Source organism: Lepidochelys kempii, chromosome 3 (genome assembly GCF_965140265.1).
Source record: "Lepidochelys kempii isolate rLepKem1 chromosome 3, rLepKem1.hap2, whole genome shotgun sequence".
Lineage (NCBI taxonomy): Eukaryota > Metazoa > Chordata > Testudines > Cheloniidae > Lepidochelys > Lepidochelys kempii.
The window spans coordinates 84,494,381-84,511,309 of record NC_133258.1 but is presented as its reverse complement, the minus strand read 5'-3'; the positions used below and the strand labels follow the sequence as shown (position 1 = coordinate 84,511,309).

At 43.4% G+C, this 16,929-nt stretch overlaps 1 protein-coding gene across 3 annotated transcripts in view; it reads left to right on the top strand.

Annotated features, from left to right (window-relative positions):
* Positions 1 to 16,929, top strand: part of METTL24 (methyltransferase like 24) — an 87,901-nt gene that overhangs the window by 41,781 nt on the left and 29,191 nt on the right. For all 3 annotated transcript variants that reach the window (XM_073337033.1, XM_073337034.1, XM_073337036.1), the window contains exons 2-4: positions 1,518 to 1,616; positions 11,390 to 11,529; positions 15,070 to 15,298. In XM_073337033.1, the coding sequence (XP_073193134.1) occupies positions 1,518 to 1,616; positions 11,390 to 11,529; positions 15,070 to 15,298 (468 nt within the window). The remainder of the gene's footprint in view (positions 1 to 1,517; positions 1,617 to 11,389; positions 11,530 to 15,069; positions 15,299 to 16,929) is intronic.

Below are 16,929 nucleotides of genomic sequence, written 5' to 3'. Positions count from 1 at the left end.
GCTATTCCGGAAGTGGCCAGCACATCCCTGTGGCCCCTGGGGAGGTGCAGGTGCCGCCCCCACAGCTCCCATTGGCCACAATTCCCAGCCAATGGGAGCTGCAGAGTTGGTGCTGGGGACAGGGGCAGCGTGCTGAGACCCCCGCCCCCAGCAGCCATAGGGATGTGCTGGCTGCTTCTGGAAGCAGCGTGGGGCCAGGGTAGGCAGGGAGCCTGCCTTAGCCCCACTGTGCCACCAGACATCTAGTGGCCTAAAATCTCCTGGGTTGTCTTCAGTAGTCTCTGGGAGATAGGGCCTGATTCCAGGACACTTCCAGCGAAACCAGGAGCGTAGGCAACCCTAGTTCTTGCCCATCTGCTATGTCCCCCATATCACTACAATGGTTCCTGTACCTGAGGAGAGAGGGCTGCAACTTCCTTTATAGCCTGTCAGTATTGCTGTGTCAGTCAGCTTAATGGAAGGCTCTTTCTTCCTCCTATGATTTCAGCTCTGACAGTGTTCAGTCTAGTCCAATTAGTTTTACTTCCTTTAACTTTATTGTTTTGAGACTTTCTAATTGAAATGAGACCCTGCTGGGATCACAGACCGTTTTGCTTTTGTTTTTGTTTTGTTTGTTTACTTGATGCAAAACAGTGTTATGAAAAAAACATGGTTGTCTTCCTGGAATTTTCAGTTAATCACAAATGACCAAGGGAAGCTAGACCCCACCTAACTTATTATAAGACTAATGGACTGTCACAATGCAAAGAATAATCTTTTTGGTGGGGCTCAGTCATAGGGAATTTGTCTTAATTTTAATGTAAGATTTCTCCATATACTTTTGTGTGTGTGTTTGAGGGAAAGAACAATTTCTAAAATGACAAAAGCATGCTGCATTTAGGGAAGGTATTGCTGTTGGGAGTGCAACACCCTGTTGGTATGCAAACACATTTCTGAAAGACCTTTCCTGTCCTACTTTCTGTGGGAAGTGTTGTTTGAAAAGCTGACAGGATCTCCAAGGTTTTGAGCTGATGGGCCCCTCACAGAGTATGCAAAGCATCCACTGAAACTAGTTCCCTGTGGAGATGAAAATGAAGAGTTATAATACTATGGGCAACAATGCTGCCATTTTTCAGGAAAATAAAGAATTCTGATAACTCTTTTTAGGCGAACATGAAAGAATAAAGGACCTTTTCTTTTAAAAATGCAGACTACCATATTGAATTATAAAACTAGACTTTAAAAAAAGAAAATCTACTGATTGTCTAGGTTTATTGCTTATAATCACTGTTTGCAGTGTAAGATCCCCATATATTACCAGAAACTGAAGTGGAATGGTATGTTCAACTGCATTAAATTTTATAGTGAACTATTGTAGGATTTTAGCCATTCACATTCTGATTTTCTACATGTCAGTAAAAAATTTTAGAAAACTTTTTTATATTTAAACTTATATCTCATTTAATATATTGTGCCACTGCATTTTATGCTTTTACTGAGAGATGCCATTCCTTTAAGTGTTTTTTCTGTATTTACAGACTATACGATGGAACGTAGACCTGCAGCCTTGGGCAAGTCCAACTCCTTCCCTGAATTATGAGGCCTTGAGGTTCCTGAAGTATATCACCACACCTCAGGTTGGTTTCCATTTCGATATCCAGTTTGAAAATAATTTGCAAAACACAATCAATTATTCCCCCCAGAAAGATTCTTCAACAAGAGTTACAATGATTTCCACTCCCCATGGAGCTGAAGGTTGCATCTTGTTTAGATTATATATATTGTTTCTGAAGCTGTGCAACTTAACAATGATGATCAACTTAAATATGATGGTTAAAAGAGAGGCTAGAAAGAGACTCCTTTCCTTTGAACATTTATTAATAAAATCCATCATTGCTACCTGTGCCTCTTCTCGAGTACAGTAAATCTGAAATTTCAGAAATAGACACACAAGGGCTGGGGGGGGTCCAAAAGTTTTGTGGCAGGCACTGGAGGACCTTTAAATAATCATTTGGTAGCCAGGCACATTTTCTTGAAAAATATGCATTCTAGGTACTCAACCAGTTTAGGAGAAGTGGCAGGTCCCCCTATATATTAAATAGGTTTCCCCAGTAATGTCAATAGCGATCCAATCTCTCTGTAGCAAAATATTTTTCTATTCACCCCAAAAAAATGGCGGGAGTAGGGGGAGAGAGGTTAATTTCTGAGATGCTGAACACTTAGAACTCCAGTTGCAGTCAAAGGTAGCTGCAGGTGCTCAGGACATCTGAAAATCAGGCCTGGATGTCTTGCTAAAGATGTAACTTTTTACAATGACATTTATATGTGTATTTCACCCAAGAAAGAAAGAAAGAATGGGAAGGGCCGCTAGATGCCCATAGTTTAGAACAGGGTGGGTATTTTATTATCCTTATCTACCAACAAGTAATCCCTGAACATCTGACTTGCAACTTGTCTATTCTGTGTCTTGCAACTAGGAATAACAAAGAACTTTATAAGATTGGTGTTTGTGTCACTCCCATAAGAAATTCTTTCTCTATACAGTGTTTCTGAGGATGATACCTAGAAATATACCATTGTCCCTGTCTGTTGGTAATTGTGAGGGTAACACAATCCCTGCTTATCTGCAGACCTATGGGTGCCCTAGCTGTATGATTAGAAGTACCTGAATCATTTTTACAATGATGTCTGTGCCCCAAACACTCACTAGAATGAAGTATACTGAGAAAGCAGGAATGAAGATGATTCAAATGAAGACAGTAAGATCTAAATGGAACCAAATTAATTACACTTCTTTTTTGTCAAGTAGAGATGCTTAGCCTGAAGCAGGCTTAGAGCACAGAAAACAGTCCTTATTCAGTGACTTAATACATTGTGGCAGACTCTGCTAGTTGGGTCAAAACCTACAAGAGCATCAATTAGTGAAGAGTTTATAGTTTTTGACATAGCAATCAAGAGGTTCAGTTCCCAGAATGATGACTGACCTCTGGGGCAGGCGTAAGTGAAATCAAGAAATGAAAGAAACCCTCATTGCTGATCTAACAGATGCTACTGAATTAATAACTGACCATGATAGCCCCATAAAAGGAGTAAATGCCACAAGAAATGAAAGATATTTACAGAATTGGGCATCAGGTCTTGTTTTTCTTGTGGACTGAGCAAGTTTCAATGAAATGAAAGACCAGTGCCGCCAAATCGAGAAGATATCATAATCCCTTGCCTGAGCAAGGTGTGGACCTGGGAAGGCACTTTAAATACTAAGATTAGATTATCATGAAAACCTTAATATGTTTCATTCATTATTATTTGTATTAAAGTAATACCTAGGGGCCTCAACCAAGATTGGAGCTCCTTGTGCTAGGCTCTGTATAAACACATAGTAAGAGACAGTCCCTACCTGAAGAGCTTACAATCTAATTAGATAATACAAACAAGGGTGGTGGAGGAGAGGGGAAACAGGCCCAGAGAGGTGAAATGTGTTGCTCAAGGTTATACAACAGGCCAATAGCTGAACTGGGAATGCAACCCAGGGCTCCTGGCTCCCTGTCTGGTGTCCTCTCCTCTTGCCCATGCTGCCAAGAGCTGTTAAAAGCTTTCCAAATTCTGAGCATTGTAATTGCTTGAGTATCATGAGTCAATTAACTCAGAGCATTCTGAAGTTTATTTATTTTGCTGCAAATCGATTTCCTGTGGAATACAGAATTTTTTTGTATTTTAAAATGAGCACCGATATATTATGTGCTTGTTATTGCAATGCCATTTATTTGCTGATTTTTATATGACTGAGGGTATGTCTACACTATGAAATTAGGTCGAATTTATAGAAGTCGGTTTTGTAGAAAGCGTTTTTATACAGTCGATTGTGTGTGTCCCCACACAAATGCTCTAACTGCATGTAGTCAGCGGAGTGTGTCCACAGTACCGAGGCAACCGTCGACTTCCGGAGCGTTGCATTGTGGGTAGCTATCCCACAGTTCCCGCAGTCTCCGCCACCCATTTGAATTCTGGGTAGAAATCCCAGTGCCTGATGGGGCTAAAACATTGTCGCAGGTGGTTCTGGGTACATATCGTCAGGCCCCCCTTCCCTCCCTCCTTCCGTGAAAGCAAGGGCAGACAAACATTTTGGACCTTTTTTCTTGAGTTACCTGTGCAGACGCCATACCATGGCAAGCATGGAGCCCCCTCAGCTAACCGTCACTGTATGTCTCCTGGGTGCTGGCAGACACGGTACTGCATTGCTACACAGCAGCAGTTTATTGCCTTTTGGCATCAGACAGTGCAGTATGACTTGTAGCCATCATCAACGTAGTCCTGGGTGCTCTTTTAACCGACCTCGATGAGATCGGGGCACCTAGGCAAACATGGGAGTGAGTCAGCCAGGTCATTTCCCTTTTAAGTTTTGTCTCATGGCGATTGAGTCCTACCGGCAGTGCACTGTCTTTTAATCAGCAGCCAGCAGAAGTCGATGGCCAGTAGTCATACTGCACCATCTTCTGCCGAGCACCCAGGAGATGACGATGGCTAGCAGTCGTACTGCACAGTCTGCTGCCAGCAAGATGTATAAAGATAGATGAAGTGGCTCAAACCAAGAAATAGACCAGATTTGTTTTGTATTCATTTTCTCCTCCCTCCCTCTGTGAAATCAGTGGCCTGCTAAACCCAGTTTTGAGTTCTGTCCTTGAGGTTTTGAGTTCTATCCTTGAGGGGACCATTCAGTTTCTCGCAAAGCCACCCCCTTTCTTGATTTTAATTCCCTGTAAGCCAACCCTGTAAGCCATGTTGTCAGTCGCCTCTCCATCCGTCAGGGCAACGGCAGAGAATCGTTCCGCACCTTTTTTTCTGTGCAGACGCCATGCCATGACAAGCATGGCGCCCGCTCAGATCACTTTGGCAATTAGGAGCACATTAAATACCACACGCATTATCCAGCAGTATATGCAGCACCAGAACCTGGCAAAGCGAAACCAGGCGAGTAGGCGATGTCAGCGCGGTGACAAGAGTGATAAGGACATGGACACAGAATTTTCTCAAAGCATGGGTCCTGGCAATGTGGGCATCAAGGTGCTAATGGGGCAGGTTCATGCGGTGGAACGCCGATTCTGGACTCGGGAAACAAGCACAGACTGGTGGGACTGCATAGTGTTGCAGGTCTGGGACGATTCCCAGTGGCTGCGAAACTTCCGCATGCGTAAGGGCACTTTCATGGAACTTTGTGACTTGCTTTCCCCTGCTCTGAGGCACAATAATACCAAGATGAGAGCAGCTCTCACAGCTGAGAAGCGAGTGGCAATAGCCCTGTGGAAGCTTGCAACGCCAGACAGCTACTGGTCAGTCGGGAATCAATTTGGAGTGGGCAAATCTACTGTGGGGGCTGCTGTGATGCAAGTAGCTAACACAATCAAAGATCTGCTGATATCAAGGGTAGTGACCTGGGAAATGTGCAGGTCATAGTGGATGGCTTTACTGCAATGGGATTCCCTAACTGTGGTGGGGCCATAGACGGAACCCATATCCCTATCTTGGCACCGGAGCACCAAGCCGGCGAGTACATAAACCGCAAGGGGTACTTTTCAATAGTGCTGCAAGCGCTGGTGGATCACAAGGGACGTTTCAGCAACATCAACGTGGGATGGCCGGGAAAGGTACATGACGCTCGCATCTTCAGGAACTCTGGTCCGTTTCAAAAGCTGCAAGAAGGGACTTTATTCCCAGACCAGAAAATAACCATGGGGATGTTGAATAGTTATCCTTGGGGACCCAGCCTACCCCTTAATGCCATGGCTCATGAAGCCATACACAGGCAGCCTGGATAATAGTCAGGAGCTGTTCAACTACAGGCTGAGCAAGGGCAGAATGGTGGTAGAATGTGCATTTGGACGTTTAAAAGTGCACTGGCGCAGTTTACTGACTCGCTTAGACCTCAGCGAAACAAATATTTCCACTGTTATTACTGCTTGCTGTGCACTCCACTATATCTGAGAGAGTAAGGGGGAGACGTTTATGGCGGGGTGGGAGGTTGAGGCAAATCACCTGGCTGCTGGTTACACACAGCCAGACATCAGGGCGGTTAGAAGAGCACAGAAGGGCGCGGTGCGCATCAGAGAAGCTTTGAAAACCAGTCTCATGACTGGCCAGGCTACCGTGTGAAAGTTCTTTTTGTTTCTCCTTGATGAAACCCCCCGCCCCTTGGTTCACTCTACTTCCCTGTAAGCTAACCACCCTCCTCTCCTCCTGTCGAGCATTGTTGTTTCACATTCATGCATTCTTTATTAAGTCATCACACAAATAGGGGGATAACTACCAAGGTAGCCCAGGAGGGGTGGTGGAGGAGAGAAGCACCAGGAGTGGTGGTGGAGGGAAGGACAAGGCCACACAGCACTTTAAAAGTTTAAAACTTTAAAACTTATTGAATGCCAGCCTTCTGTTGCTTGGGCAATCCTCTGGGGTGGAGTGGCTGGGTGTCCGGAGGCCCCCCCACCGCGTTCTTGGGCGTCTGGGTATGGAGGCTATGGAACTTGGGGAGGAGGGCGGTTGGTTACACAGGGGTTGTAGTGGTGGTCTGTGCTCCTGCTGCCTTTCCTGCAGCTCAACCATATGCTGGAGCATATTAGTTTGATCTTCCAGCAGCCTCAGCATTGAGTCCTGCCTCCTCTCATCACACTACCGCCACCTTTGAGCTTCAGCCCTCTCTTCAACCCACCACTTACTCTCTTCAGCCCGCCACCTCTCCTCCCAGTCATTTTGTGCTTTCCTGCACTCTGACATTGTCTGCCTCCATGCATTCATCTGTGCTCTGTCAGTGTGGGAGGACAGCATGAGCTCAGAGAACATTTCATCGCGAGTGCGTTTTTTTTTCTTTCTAAGCTTCACTAGCCTCTGGGAAGGAGAAGATCCTGTGATCCTTGAAACACATGCAGCTGGTGGAGAAAAAAAAAGGGACAGTGGTATTTAAAAAGACAGATTTTACAGAACAATGGGTACACTCTTTCACAGTAAACCTTGCTGTTAACATTACATACATAGCACATGAGCTTTCGTTCCAAGGTTGCATTTTGCCTCCCCGCAGCGTGTGGCTAGCACCTCCCCGCTTCCCCCTCCTTGTGACTAACAGCGGGGAACATTTCTGTTCAGCCACAGGCAAACAGCCCAGCAGGAACAGGCACCTCTGAATGTCCCCTTAAGAAAAGCACCCTATTTCAACCAGGTGACCACGAATGATATCACTCTCCTGAGGATAACACATAGAGATAAAGAACGGGTATTGTTTGAATGCCAGCAAACATACACTGCAATGCTTTGTTCTACAATGATTCCCGACTATGTGCCTCTGGCCTGGAGTGGTAAAGTGTCCTACCATGGTGGATGGAATAAGGCTGCCCTCCCCAGAAACCTTTTGCAAAGGCTTTGGGAGTACATCCAGGAGAGCCGCGAATGCCAGGGCAAATTAATTATTAAACATGCTTGCTTTTAAACCATGTATAGTATTTAAAAAGGTACACTCACCAGAGGTCCTTTTTCCGCCTGGCGGGTCCGGGAGGCAGCCTTGGGTGGGTTTGGGAGGTACTGGCTCCAAGTCCAGGGTGAGAAACAGTTCCTGGCTGTTGGGAAAACCGGTTTCTCCGCTTGCTTGCTGTGAGCTATCTACAACCTCCTCCTCATCATCATCTTCCTCATCCCCAAAACCTGCTTCCATGTTGCTTCCATGTCCATTGAAGGAGTCAAAGAACATGGCTGGGATAGTGGTGGCTGAACCCCCTAAAATGGCATTCAGCTCATCATAGAAGCGACATGTTTTGCGCTCTGACCCGGAGCAGCTGTTCGCCTCTCTTGTTTTCTGGTAGGCTTGCCTCAGCTCCTTAAGTTTCACGCGGCACTGCTTCGGGTCCCTGTTATGGCCTCTGTCCTTCATGCCCTGGGAGATTTTGACAAAGGTTTTGGCATTTCGAAAACTGGAACGGAGTTCTGATAGCACGGATTCCTCTCCCCATACAGTGATCAGATCCTGTACCTCCCGTTTGGTCCAGGCTGGAGCTCTTTTGCAATTCTGGGACTCCATCATGGTCACCTCTGCTGATGAATTCTGCATGGTCACCTCTGCTGAAGAGCTCTGTATGGTCACCTGCAGCTTGCCATGCTGGCCAAACAGGAAGTTTAAATTCAAAAGTTCGCGGGCCTTTTCCTGTCTACCTGGCCAGTGCATCTGAGTTGAGAGTGCTGTCCAGAGCGGTCACAATGGAGCACTCTGGGATAGTTCCCGGAGGCCAATACCATCTAATTGTGTCCACAGTATCCCAAATTCGACCCAGCAAGGCCGATTTCAGCGCTAATCCCCTTGTCGGGGGTGGAGTAAGGAAATCGATTTTAAAAGCCCTTTTTGTCGAAAGAAGGAGCTTCGTCGTGTGGACGGGTGCAGGGTTAAATTGATTTAACGCTGCTAAATTCGACCTCAACTCCTAGTGTAGACCAGGGCTGAATGGGGCCGGGGAGAGAAGAGAAGCCTACATTCGTGCTTAACGGCTTAGTGAATCTTGGGAACAGCATGAAGAAAAACTGTTTAAGTTTTCATTAATTTACCATAGGTATTATGAGCTAAAGAGGGGAAAAATGCAGCATGCAGCCCTCCAAATGGTAATTTTCAAGATAATGGTATTTTAAAGATTCATCATCATCATCATCATGTTCCTATTACGCCTCTGGCGTTTAGGGCAATGACGAAGCTCCTCCGCTCCTGTCTGTTTCTGGCAAGTCTTTCAGTAGCTTCCCAGGTGTGCCCCAAGTTTTTCAGCTCAGCTTCCACAGCTCTTCGCCATGTTTTCGGGTGGCCTCATTTTCGCTTGCCTTTAGGTGTCCATCTTATTGCTACTCTTGTGATGGAATCAGTTTCCATCCGAAGCACATCACCAATCCATCTCCAGTGCCTCCTGGCAATGATGATGCTCAGATCCTCTTATTTTAAAGATTAAGCCTCATTAAAAGTGAGTGTTTTGTTTATTTGTAAACAGAGGATATGGATAGTGATTGCTAGAGCTCAGCCTGAATTGTGACTTCCATTCTAGCTCTGTTATTTAGTTGTTCTGTCTCATCAGTTCCAGAGAGGTCAATGTCTGTGCTTTCCTAGTGTTGGTTGAGATTGGAAATTGGATGAGAGCTAGCTGTCTGAGGCTCTACCTGGACAAAACAGAAGACAGGGAACTACAGGCCAGTCAGCCTCACCTCAGTCCCTGGAAAAATCATGGAGCAGGTCCTCAAAGAATCAATCCTGAAGCACTTGCATGAGAGGAAAGTGATCAGGAACAGCCAGCATGGATTCACCAAGGGAAGGTCATGCCTGACTAATCTAATTGCCTTTTATGATGAGATTACTGGTTCTGTGGATGAAGGGAAAGCAGTGGATGTATTGTTTCTTGACTTTAGCAAAGCTTTTGACACGGTCTCCCACAGTATTCTTGTCAGCAAGTTAAGGAAGTATGGGCTGGATGAATGCACTATAAGGTGGGTAGAAAGCTGGCTAGATTGTCGGGCTCAACGGGTAGTGATCAATGGCTCCGTGTCTAGCTGGCAGCCGGTATCAAGTGGAGTGCCCCAAGGGTCGGTCCTGGGGCCGGTTTTGTTCAATATCTTCATAAATGATCTGGAGGATGGTGTGGATTGCACTCTCAGCAAATTTGCGGATGATACTAAACTGGGAGGAGTGGTAGATACGCTGGAGGGCAGGGATAGGATACAGAAGGACCTAGACAAATTGGAGGATTGGGCCAAAAGAAATCTGATGAGGTTCAATAAGGATAAGTGCAGGGTCCTGCACTTAGGATGGAAGAATCCAATGCACCGCTACAGACTAGGGACCGAATGGCTAGGCAGCAGTTCTGCGGAAAAGGACCTAGGGGTGACAGTGGACGAGAAGCTGGATATGAGTCAGCAGTGTGCCCTTGTTGCCAAGAAGGCCAATGGCATTTTGGGATGTATAAGTAGGGGCATAGCGAGCAGATCGAGGGACGTGATCGTTCCCCTCTATTCGACATTGGTGAGGCCTCATCTGGAGTACTCTGTCCAGTTTTGGGCCCCACACTTCAAGAAGGATGTGGATAAATTGGAGAGAGTCCAGCGAAGGGCAACAAAAATGATTAGGGGACTGGAACACATGAGTTATGAGGAGAGGCTGAGGGAGCTGGGATTGTTTAGCCTGCAGAAGAGAAGAATGAGGGGGATTTGATAGCTGCTTTCAACTACCTGAAAGGGGGTTCCAAAGAGGATGGCTCTAGACTGTTCTCAATGGTAGCAGATGACAGAATGAGGAGTAATGGTCTCAAGTTGCAGTGGGGGAGGTTTAGATTGGATATTAGGAAAAACTTTTTCACTAAGAGGGTGGTGAAACACTGGAATGCGTTACCTAGGGAGGTGGTAGAATCTCCTTCCTTAGAGGTTTTTAAGGTCAGGCTTGACAAAGCCCTGGCTGGGATGATTTAACTGGGAATTGGTCCTGCTTCGAGCAGGGGGTTGGACTAGATGACCTTCAGGGGTCCCTTCCAACCCTGATATTCTATGATTCTATGATTCTATGACATCAACTTTTTGTTTGCCTGTAAATTGCGTAGCAAACCTATGGCTCTATATAAATAATAACAGTGAATCACAGGCCAGTAGATCAGTGGTTCTCAGCCAGGGGTCAGGGGCCCACTGTGGGGCCCTAAGCAGATTTCAGGGGGGCCTCCAAACAGGGCCAGCATTAGACTTGCTGGGGCCAGGGTAGAAAGCTGAAGCCCCACTGCATGGGGCTGAAGCCCAGGGCTCTGAGCCCCACCACCCGGGGCTGAAGCTGAAGCCTGAGCAATGTAGTTTTGCAGGGGCCCATGTGGCATGGGGCTCCAGGCAATTGCCAGGCGTGTTACCTCCAAATGCCGACCCTGGCTTTTATATGCAGAAAACCAGTTGTTGTGGCACAGGTGGGCCATGGAGCTTTTATAGCATGTTGGGGGGCCTCAGAAAGAAAAAGGTTGAGAACCTCTGGTCTAGATAATCAAGTGTTACGAGATTTTTTCCAAAATGATACAAAATGCAGAATTCAGTCCAATGTTTGAAAGGAAAAATAAATTGACTTTTATGCTGAAGTGAATTGTTTTTAGGGAAATCGATTCAGTATATAATACTGAAGCTCAGTTATTTGCCTTTAATATTTGTATTGGTCTTAGGAGGGATTTTTCTGATCCATGGCAGTCTTCACCCAACAAAAGAAACAAACAAGATAAAAACAACCAGTCTTTATAGCCATGGACCTGATTGTAACTCAGATTATAATTAAACAATTTTTAATTTTCCTACCCACCACCTTTCCCCCACAAAGTAAACCAAGAGTAAATTTAAAAGATTGGTGTTCTGCACGTTAAAACAAAACCTCTTCTGATTTCAACAGATTTCATGTGAACATATGAATATGAACAGCCTGACAGATAACTCTGAAACCATAAAGAAGCCGTGGTCAATCTGTCTTGATGACAGGTTCAGTTTAGTTCATCGAATCAAAAGCAAGCAATGCCGTCTCTATTCACTTGGGTAAGTACTCCTTTTGGAGGAACAGAAAAGCATTTTAGCATGAATGCATTTTAGCATGAAAAGGCCCTTTCTTAAAGCAAAGTGTAACAGTATTATCTAACAAAAATTTGGGTTTTATTCAGTTGCCTTTAGTACTTGTTGACAAGTGTTGGTCCCTGTTGTGGAATGTGATTTAAGAAAAACCCTTTCTTTCTGTGAGGTCCTTCCCTTTTCTTTCTCATATTCAACATGACAATGATGCACATGATGGAAAGTAAAGAATTAATAATTTAAGAGTGATGGTTCCATTAAAGGAAGATGGAAGTTAATGAGGTCAACTGAGAAGCAAACACTTCCTTCTCTAAGCAGGAAATTCTTGTATAATTACCAGTTACTTCAAAGGAATTATTTGTAAAACATCTTTCTCCACTCCCCAGCCAAGAATCAGATTTTCCAGGGTGAGAAAGCACGCTATGTGGTCAGGAGTGACAGAGCACTTGTGCTGAGGTGATAAATAATAAAAACATTGTGGCCTTCTTGTAAAATGTTTTAGTCAGTTTAGTGTTCACAAAATGTTGAGATTGAAATTCACGTAGTTCACCAAACTGTCGTTTAATTAAACTTTGTTTACACTGTCCTAGACCAGTTTCAAAACAGTGACGTAGTGAGAGAATCCATCTCCCATTGCCCTGAGCCTGCACAATTTATTTCTATGATTTTGATAGTGTGGATTTAATAATGAGCAAAAAGAAATTAATCCATTCCCTTCAAGATTGGAATAACTGAGAAATGTGTTTGTGTATCAGTGATTATGACAGGGCCGAGAGTAAAAGGGCTATCAAAGTCAAAGGGAGTCTTTCTATTGACTTCAGTAGGCTTTGGATCTGAGGAAGTAAGAGTCTATGACCAAAAACAGTTGGGTGAGAAAGTTTTCTCATTGGGGAAAATTACAGGTGAGTTCTGAGTTTTTACCCAGAGAGAGCTCCTCCTCCCTACTGTTTTCTTCTTCTTTTCTGAAGTATTTACACAGCATATTTCAAACAAACATGTAATTTTAATACCAAAAAAAAGTTTAGGTATGTCTGAGTTTTTCACAAGTTTTTTAACTTCACCATGAAGATTTTTTGCTAGGCTAGTCTCATAAGATGCGCATGTGTATGTGTTTGTGTGTGTGTGTGTGTATATATAATCATACACCCAAGCAAAATACATCCCATAAAGCAGTTTTTTTTTAAAAAGAAAGTACTTTGTGTTACAAAAAAGCAGGCTTTAATTCCCTCGGACTCTATTTATAGTCTTTCAGACTCATTGCCACTTAATTCTTCTGTTCTTTGGTTCTTTGGTTTATGACTGGCAGAAAAGTAATTTTGTTCTGAGTAAGACAAAAATCTTCTTTAAATGTTCCACTCCTCTAATTCATTTTATAAAGAGTAAATGAAAAACAGCTGCTTCAAATTAACAGCATCTTCCACAGTGGGGGAGAATGTCACACAAATGCAGAAGTTCAATTTGAGTGTAAAAGGGACAACCCTGCATTAAATCTGTAATCTTTAATAATTGAAGAAAATATTCTGCATATGTGGGGGCTATGCCAAAAGGGAAGAAATATTATATGTCAGTGTGAGTGAGCCCTGCCTAAAACCTCTGGAGGCCCTTTGATATTAATTTTAACTATTTCGAGTACTAGCATGCATGCTGCCTTTTTTTGCTTTGGGGACAGGATTTCCCAGAATGATATGGAATTGTAATATGTATTAGTGAGCTGTAGCATTATCAGTGCTAAATCTGTTTATATTAAACTAACTCTGTTACAAACACAATATGTAGACATTCAAACTGGGATAATATGGGATTTCAAAAACTTACCAGTTGAGGTTTTAAGTGTCTCTTTGAAACACTGTGTTAAACTGTACACAGTATAAGAGTTAGATAATGTAAAAACTACCTAAAAATCAATGCAAAATGTGTCTCAGACACAAGCCAGGCCTGGAAATTGCCCTCCTGCCCACCCCCCATCTGTAGGCCTAGGTTATCTCCTTCTATGGAAAATCTCACAGAAGGGGAAGATAGGACCTTAAAACTGCAAGTTTTTCACAGCTGCTCCTCTCTGTCTTTGTCCCCTCTAGACCTGTAATACATGAGCAGGCCAGGAATGCGCACTTGGAAATGGGGTGTGTGGCAAAGGTGTATTCTGGGGCTGTGCAGGGGCCTGCCTGGCTCCCAGTGCAAGTCAGAAACAACCCATCTGCTCTATTTTCTGTTCTGTTTCTCATGGCCCTCTATGAACCCCAAGAAGTAGAGACTAGCTATACTGCACTGCACTCTCGCTATGCCCAATGTGCTCCAGTACATCCCTGGTCTGTCCCCTCCAGAGAGGGCTGGGAGCAGGGCCAGTGTTGAGCCTTTATTCCACTTTTACACAAGCTGTAGAGGCCCCTTGAACAAAAGGTTATTCCCAGGGTGTGATTTCTCCCCACTTTGAAACCCGCCTCTTCCACTGCCTGTGCACTGTACATGAAGTTTCAGTGTAACTATTGATTACAGCAGTATTGTGTCTTCACCTTTACTTAGTGTAAAATAAGACAGTTCAATGACAATAGCATGTTTCATTGTACTGATACTAGAGACAGAAACTGTTTTCTATCCACGGTTGGATGAAAGGGTTTCCTTTCTTTTTCTAACTCAAGCTACTTATACAGAAGATCTGTCTTCTGAAGCATCTTTTGTATACTTTGTTTCCCCTACTGCATTATCACTTACCCTCACCCTCAACACAGCCACGTTTGAATGTTGCAGGAGGATAAGCAGATCTGTTTTTTGAATCTCACCGTATTTTTTTCAGTTTGTGTTTGTTGTTGATGTCCCAAATGGCCTAAGACATTTCAACTTCCTGTCTTCCACATATACTTTTTCTGTTTTCCACTCTCTTGGTCTCATCCTGCAGTCCTTATACAGGCAAAAATCCTTTTGAAGGCAGTGCAAGTATTGCCTGCACCTGGTGTAGTGCATCTGCTTCTCTGAAATGTACAATTTGAAAGTACTGAAAGACTGTCAGAGGTAAATGTCTTCCTCAATCACTGAGTCTCTTACATGCTCATCAGCTCTAGTATGCTGATTTACACTCAGTTATTCTGATTAATTTAGTTCATGCAATCCCCCTGAAATATTTTTGATGTGTAAATAGGGTTATAGCAATTAAAAGAAAACAAATCTCTAAAAATACCCTAAAGATCACTTAGCATATTGCACTAAGGAAGGTAGTTATTTTTTTTTAAATTTCCTTTTGCTGTGCAGTTATTGGTGTTGATTCCTAATCTTCAGCAGGAGAGAGAGTGTTCCATTTGTTTATTCTGTTTATTTTTAGTGACCCAGTCAGAATCAGGTCCCCATTGCGCTGCAACAGCAAGTTTACAATCTGAAAAACAGTTCCTTTGCTCTGCTTCAAAAGCCAGTATGTAGGAGTATCCTCTCCCCTTGAGTATCCATGAAAGTCTGGGATAATTCAACGGCTGGGTACAATTTCTTTTTGCAGTAATAATAATATCTTGTTTGTTTCTGTAGATTGAGCAGTGATGATAACCAGTTTGAAATCAGCCTGGCCAACAGTGGTTGTGAGGTGCATCGATTTGATCCTAGTATCAAGTCAGCTCATATTCAGGAGGGACGACACCTCTGGAACCATCGCCTGTCCATTGACTGGAGAGATCCCAATCCGGCAATTGCTCCTCATAAACTACGCAGCCATACGAAAAAGCTTGGCACCATCTTGAATGAGTTTGGACACCAGAAGGTGAGAATTAAAGTGCTGCAATCATAACACAAGGATAACGAGCCGAGAGAATTCCAAAAGTTTCCTTCCTGTTAGCCCGAGGGGCTTGAGGCGCACTCTCTCATTTCCAAAATCCTCTTCCAATAAATATCTCCTCTTTCTAAAAAGTTGTGTTACATTCTGTCATGAAGGTGCTTTTCTATGGTGCTTTTTCAGTTCACTGGCAACAAACACCTTGATTTTAAATCACTAGCCAGACATTCAATATTCTGTTCCTCTCTCTCCTTTTAGACCCTCTTAATAGAGGCTATCTGATAACTTCGGCTACTTGTTTTCTCAGCCCTGTCCATAATCTGAGTTTGAATGGTGAATCCTTAATACAGCACCTTTTATAAGATCACAGAAACATTTACAACTATAATTAGAACAGAAGAAATTTTAAAAGGATTGTTTATGTTCACAGGGCCATTCATTTTTATTAGAGACTTCAGTAACAAAAACATCCTGGTTTGAAATTGCCAGTAATCTGTTTTCTTGGGCTTGCCTGATCTCCTTATAGGGAATTTTAAAGATACTAGAGTTCTTCTGGTCTTCAGTGACTTTTGCCAAAGTACATTTCACAAAGTTCCTGACGTGCAGACGCTGCATACTTTCAAACGAATATTGCCCTCAAAGAAAGTACTAACATGAATTAAAATGTTAATATGCCTTGATACCCTCAGCTAGTTCTGCTTGTCTTTGTTTTTTAAGAAATGGACAGACCTAGCTGCAGAGGTGGTCTCCTGCAGGACTTTCAGAGCAAGCAGTACCATAACATGTAGGTTTGTCATTATAAAGTATGAGGCACTCTTTTAATTACTTTTTTTCCTTTGGTATTTTGGCTCAGCTATCCTGACAGAACCATTTTGAAGTTAAAAGTAAAAAGCGGAGTGTTTTTTCTATCACATAGTCATATTGTTCCTATTTTAGACTTATGCTTTAGTGAAAGAGTATCTGAACAGAGAGATGACTTTTCTTTGATATTTGTGTTGTGAAGAATTATACATTCTAAGATATATATATCAAAGAAAAGCCCATGAAACTTGTTAGACTCTAAACCTACTGGGGAATAATCATCCAGTTAGTGTAGTAATTTAGAATGATAAGACCCTGAATGAATTGGAAGATTGGACTCTGTTACTTCTGTGTATGTTAGGTGAAAGTCACCCTTGGATGGAGGGGCCACGAAAAGGCTCCAGCACAGAAAAACCAGAGCAGTTCTTCTGTGCCAGCGGAGGGCAGCCAGGGAGCATAGCTCAGCATGTAGAGGAAGTATGAGAGCGTGGCTATTGAGTCTGTAGTTATGTGGATCCATTGGCCACATATACATATCACATAGGATTTGGTTGTGGAGGGTCTCTGCATACATGGTGAGCAAAGTACCACTTTCCACACTCTGCCCTCTATGTAACTCCCCATACGAAGCCAGTGTGTTTGTTGAAGGTGGGAATTGAATTTCGTCCAGTGAGAATAAAACCATTATATGCTTTGCAGTATTCTACCATTTCCCATTTACTGAATATTTGAATGAGCCAATTCAATTTACATAACTTTTTCTGTATTACAGAGACAAGGTGTGTGAGGTAATATCTTTTATTGAACCAAATTCTATT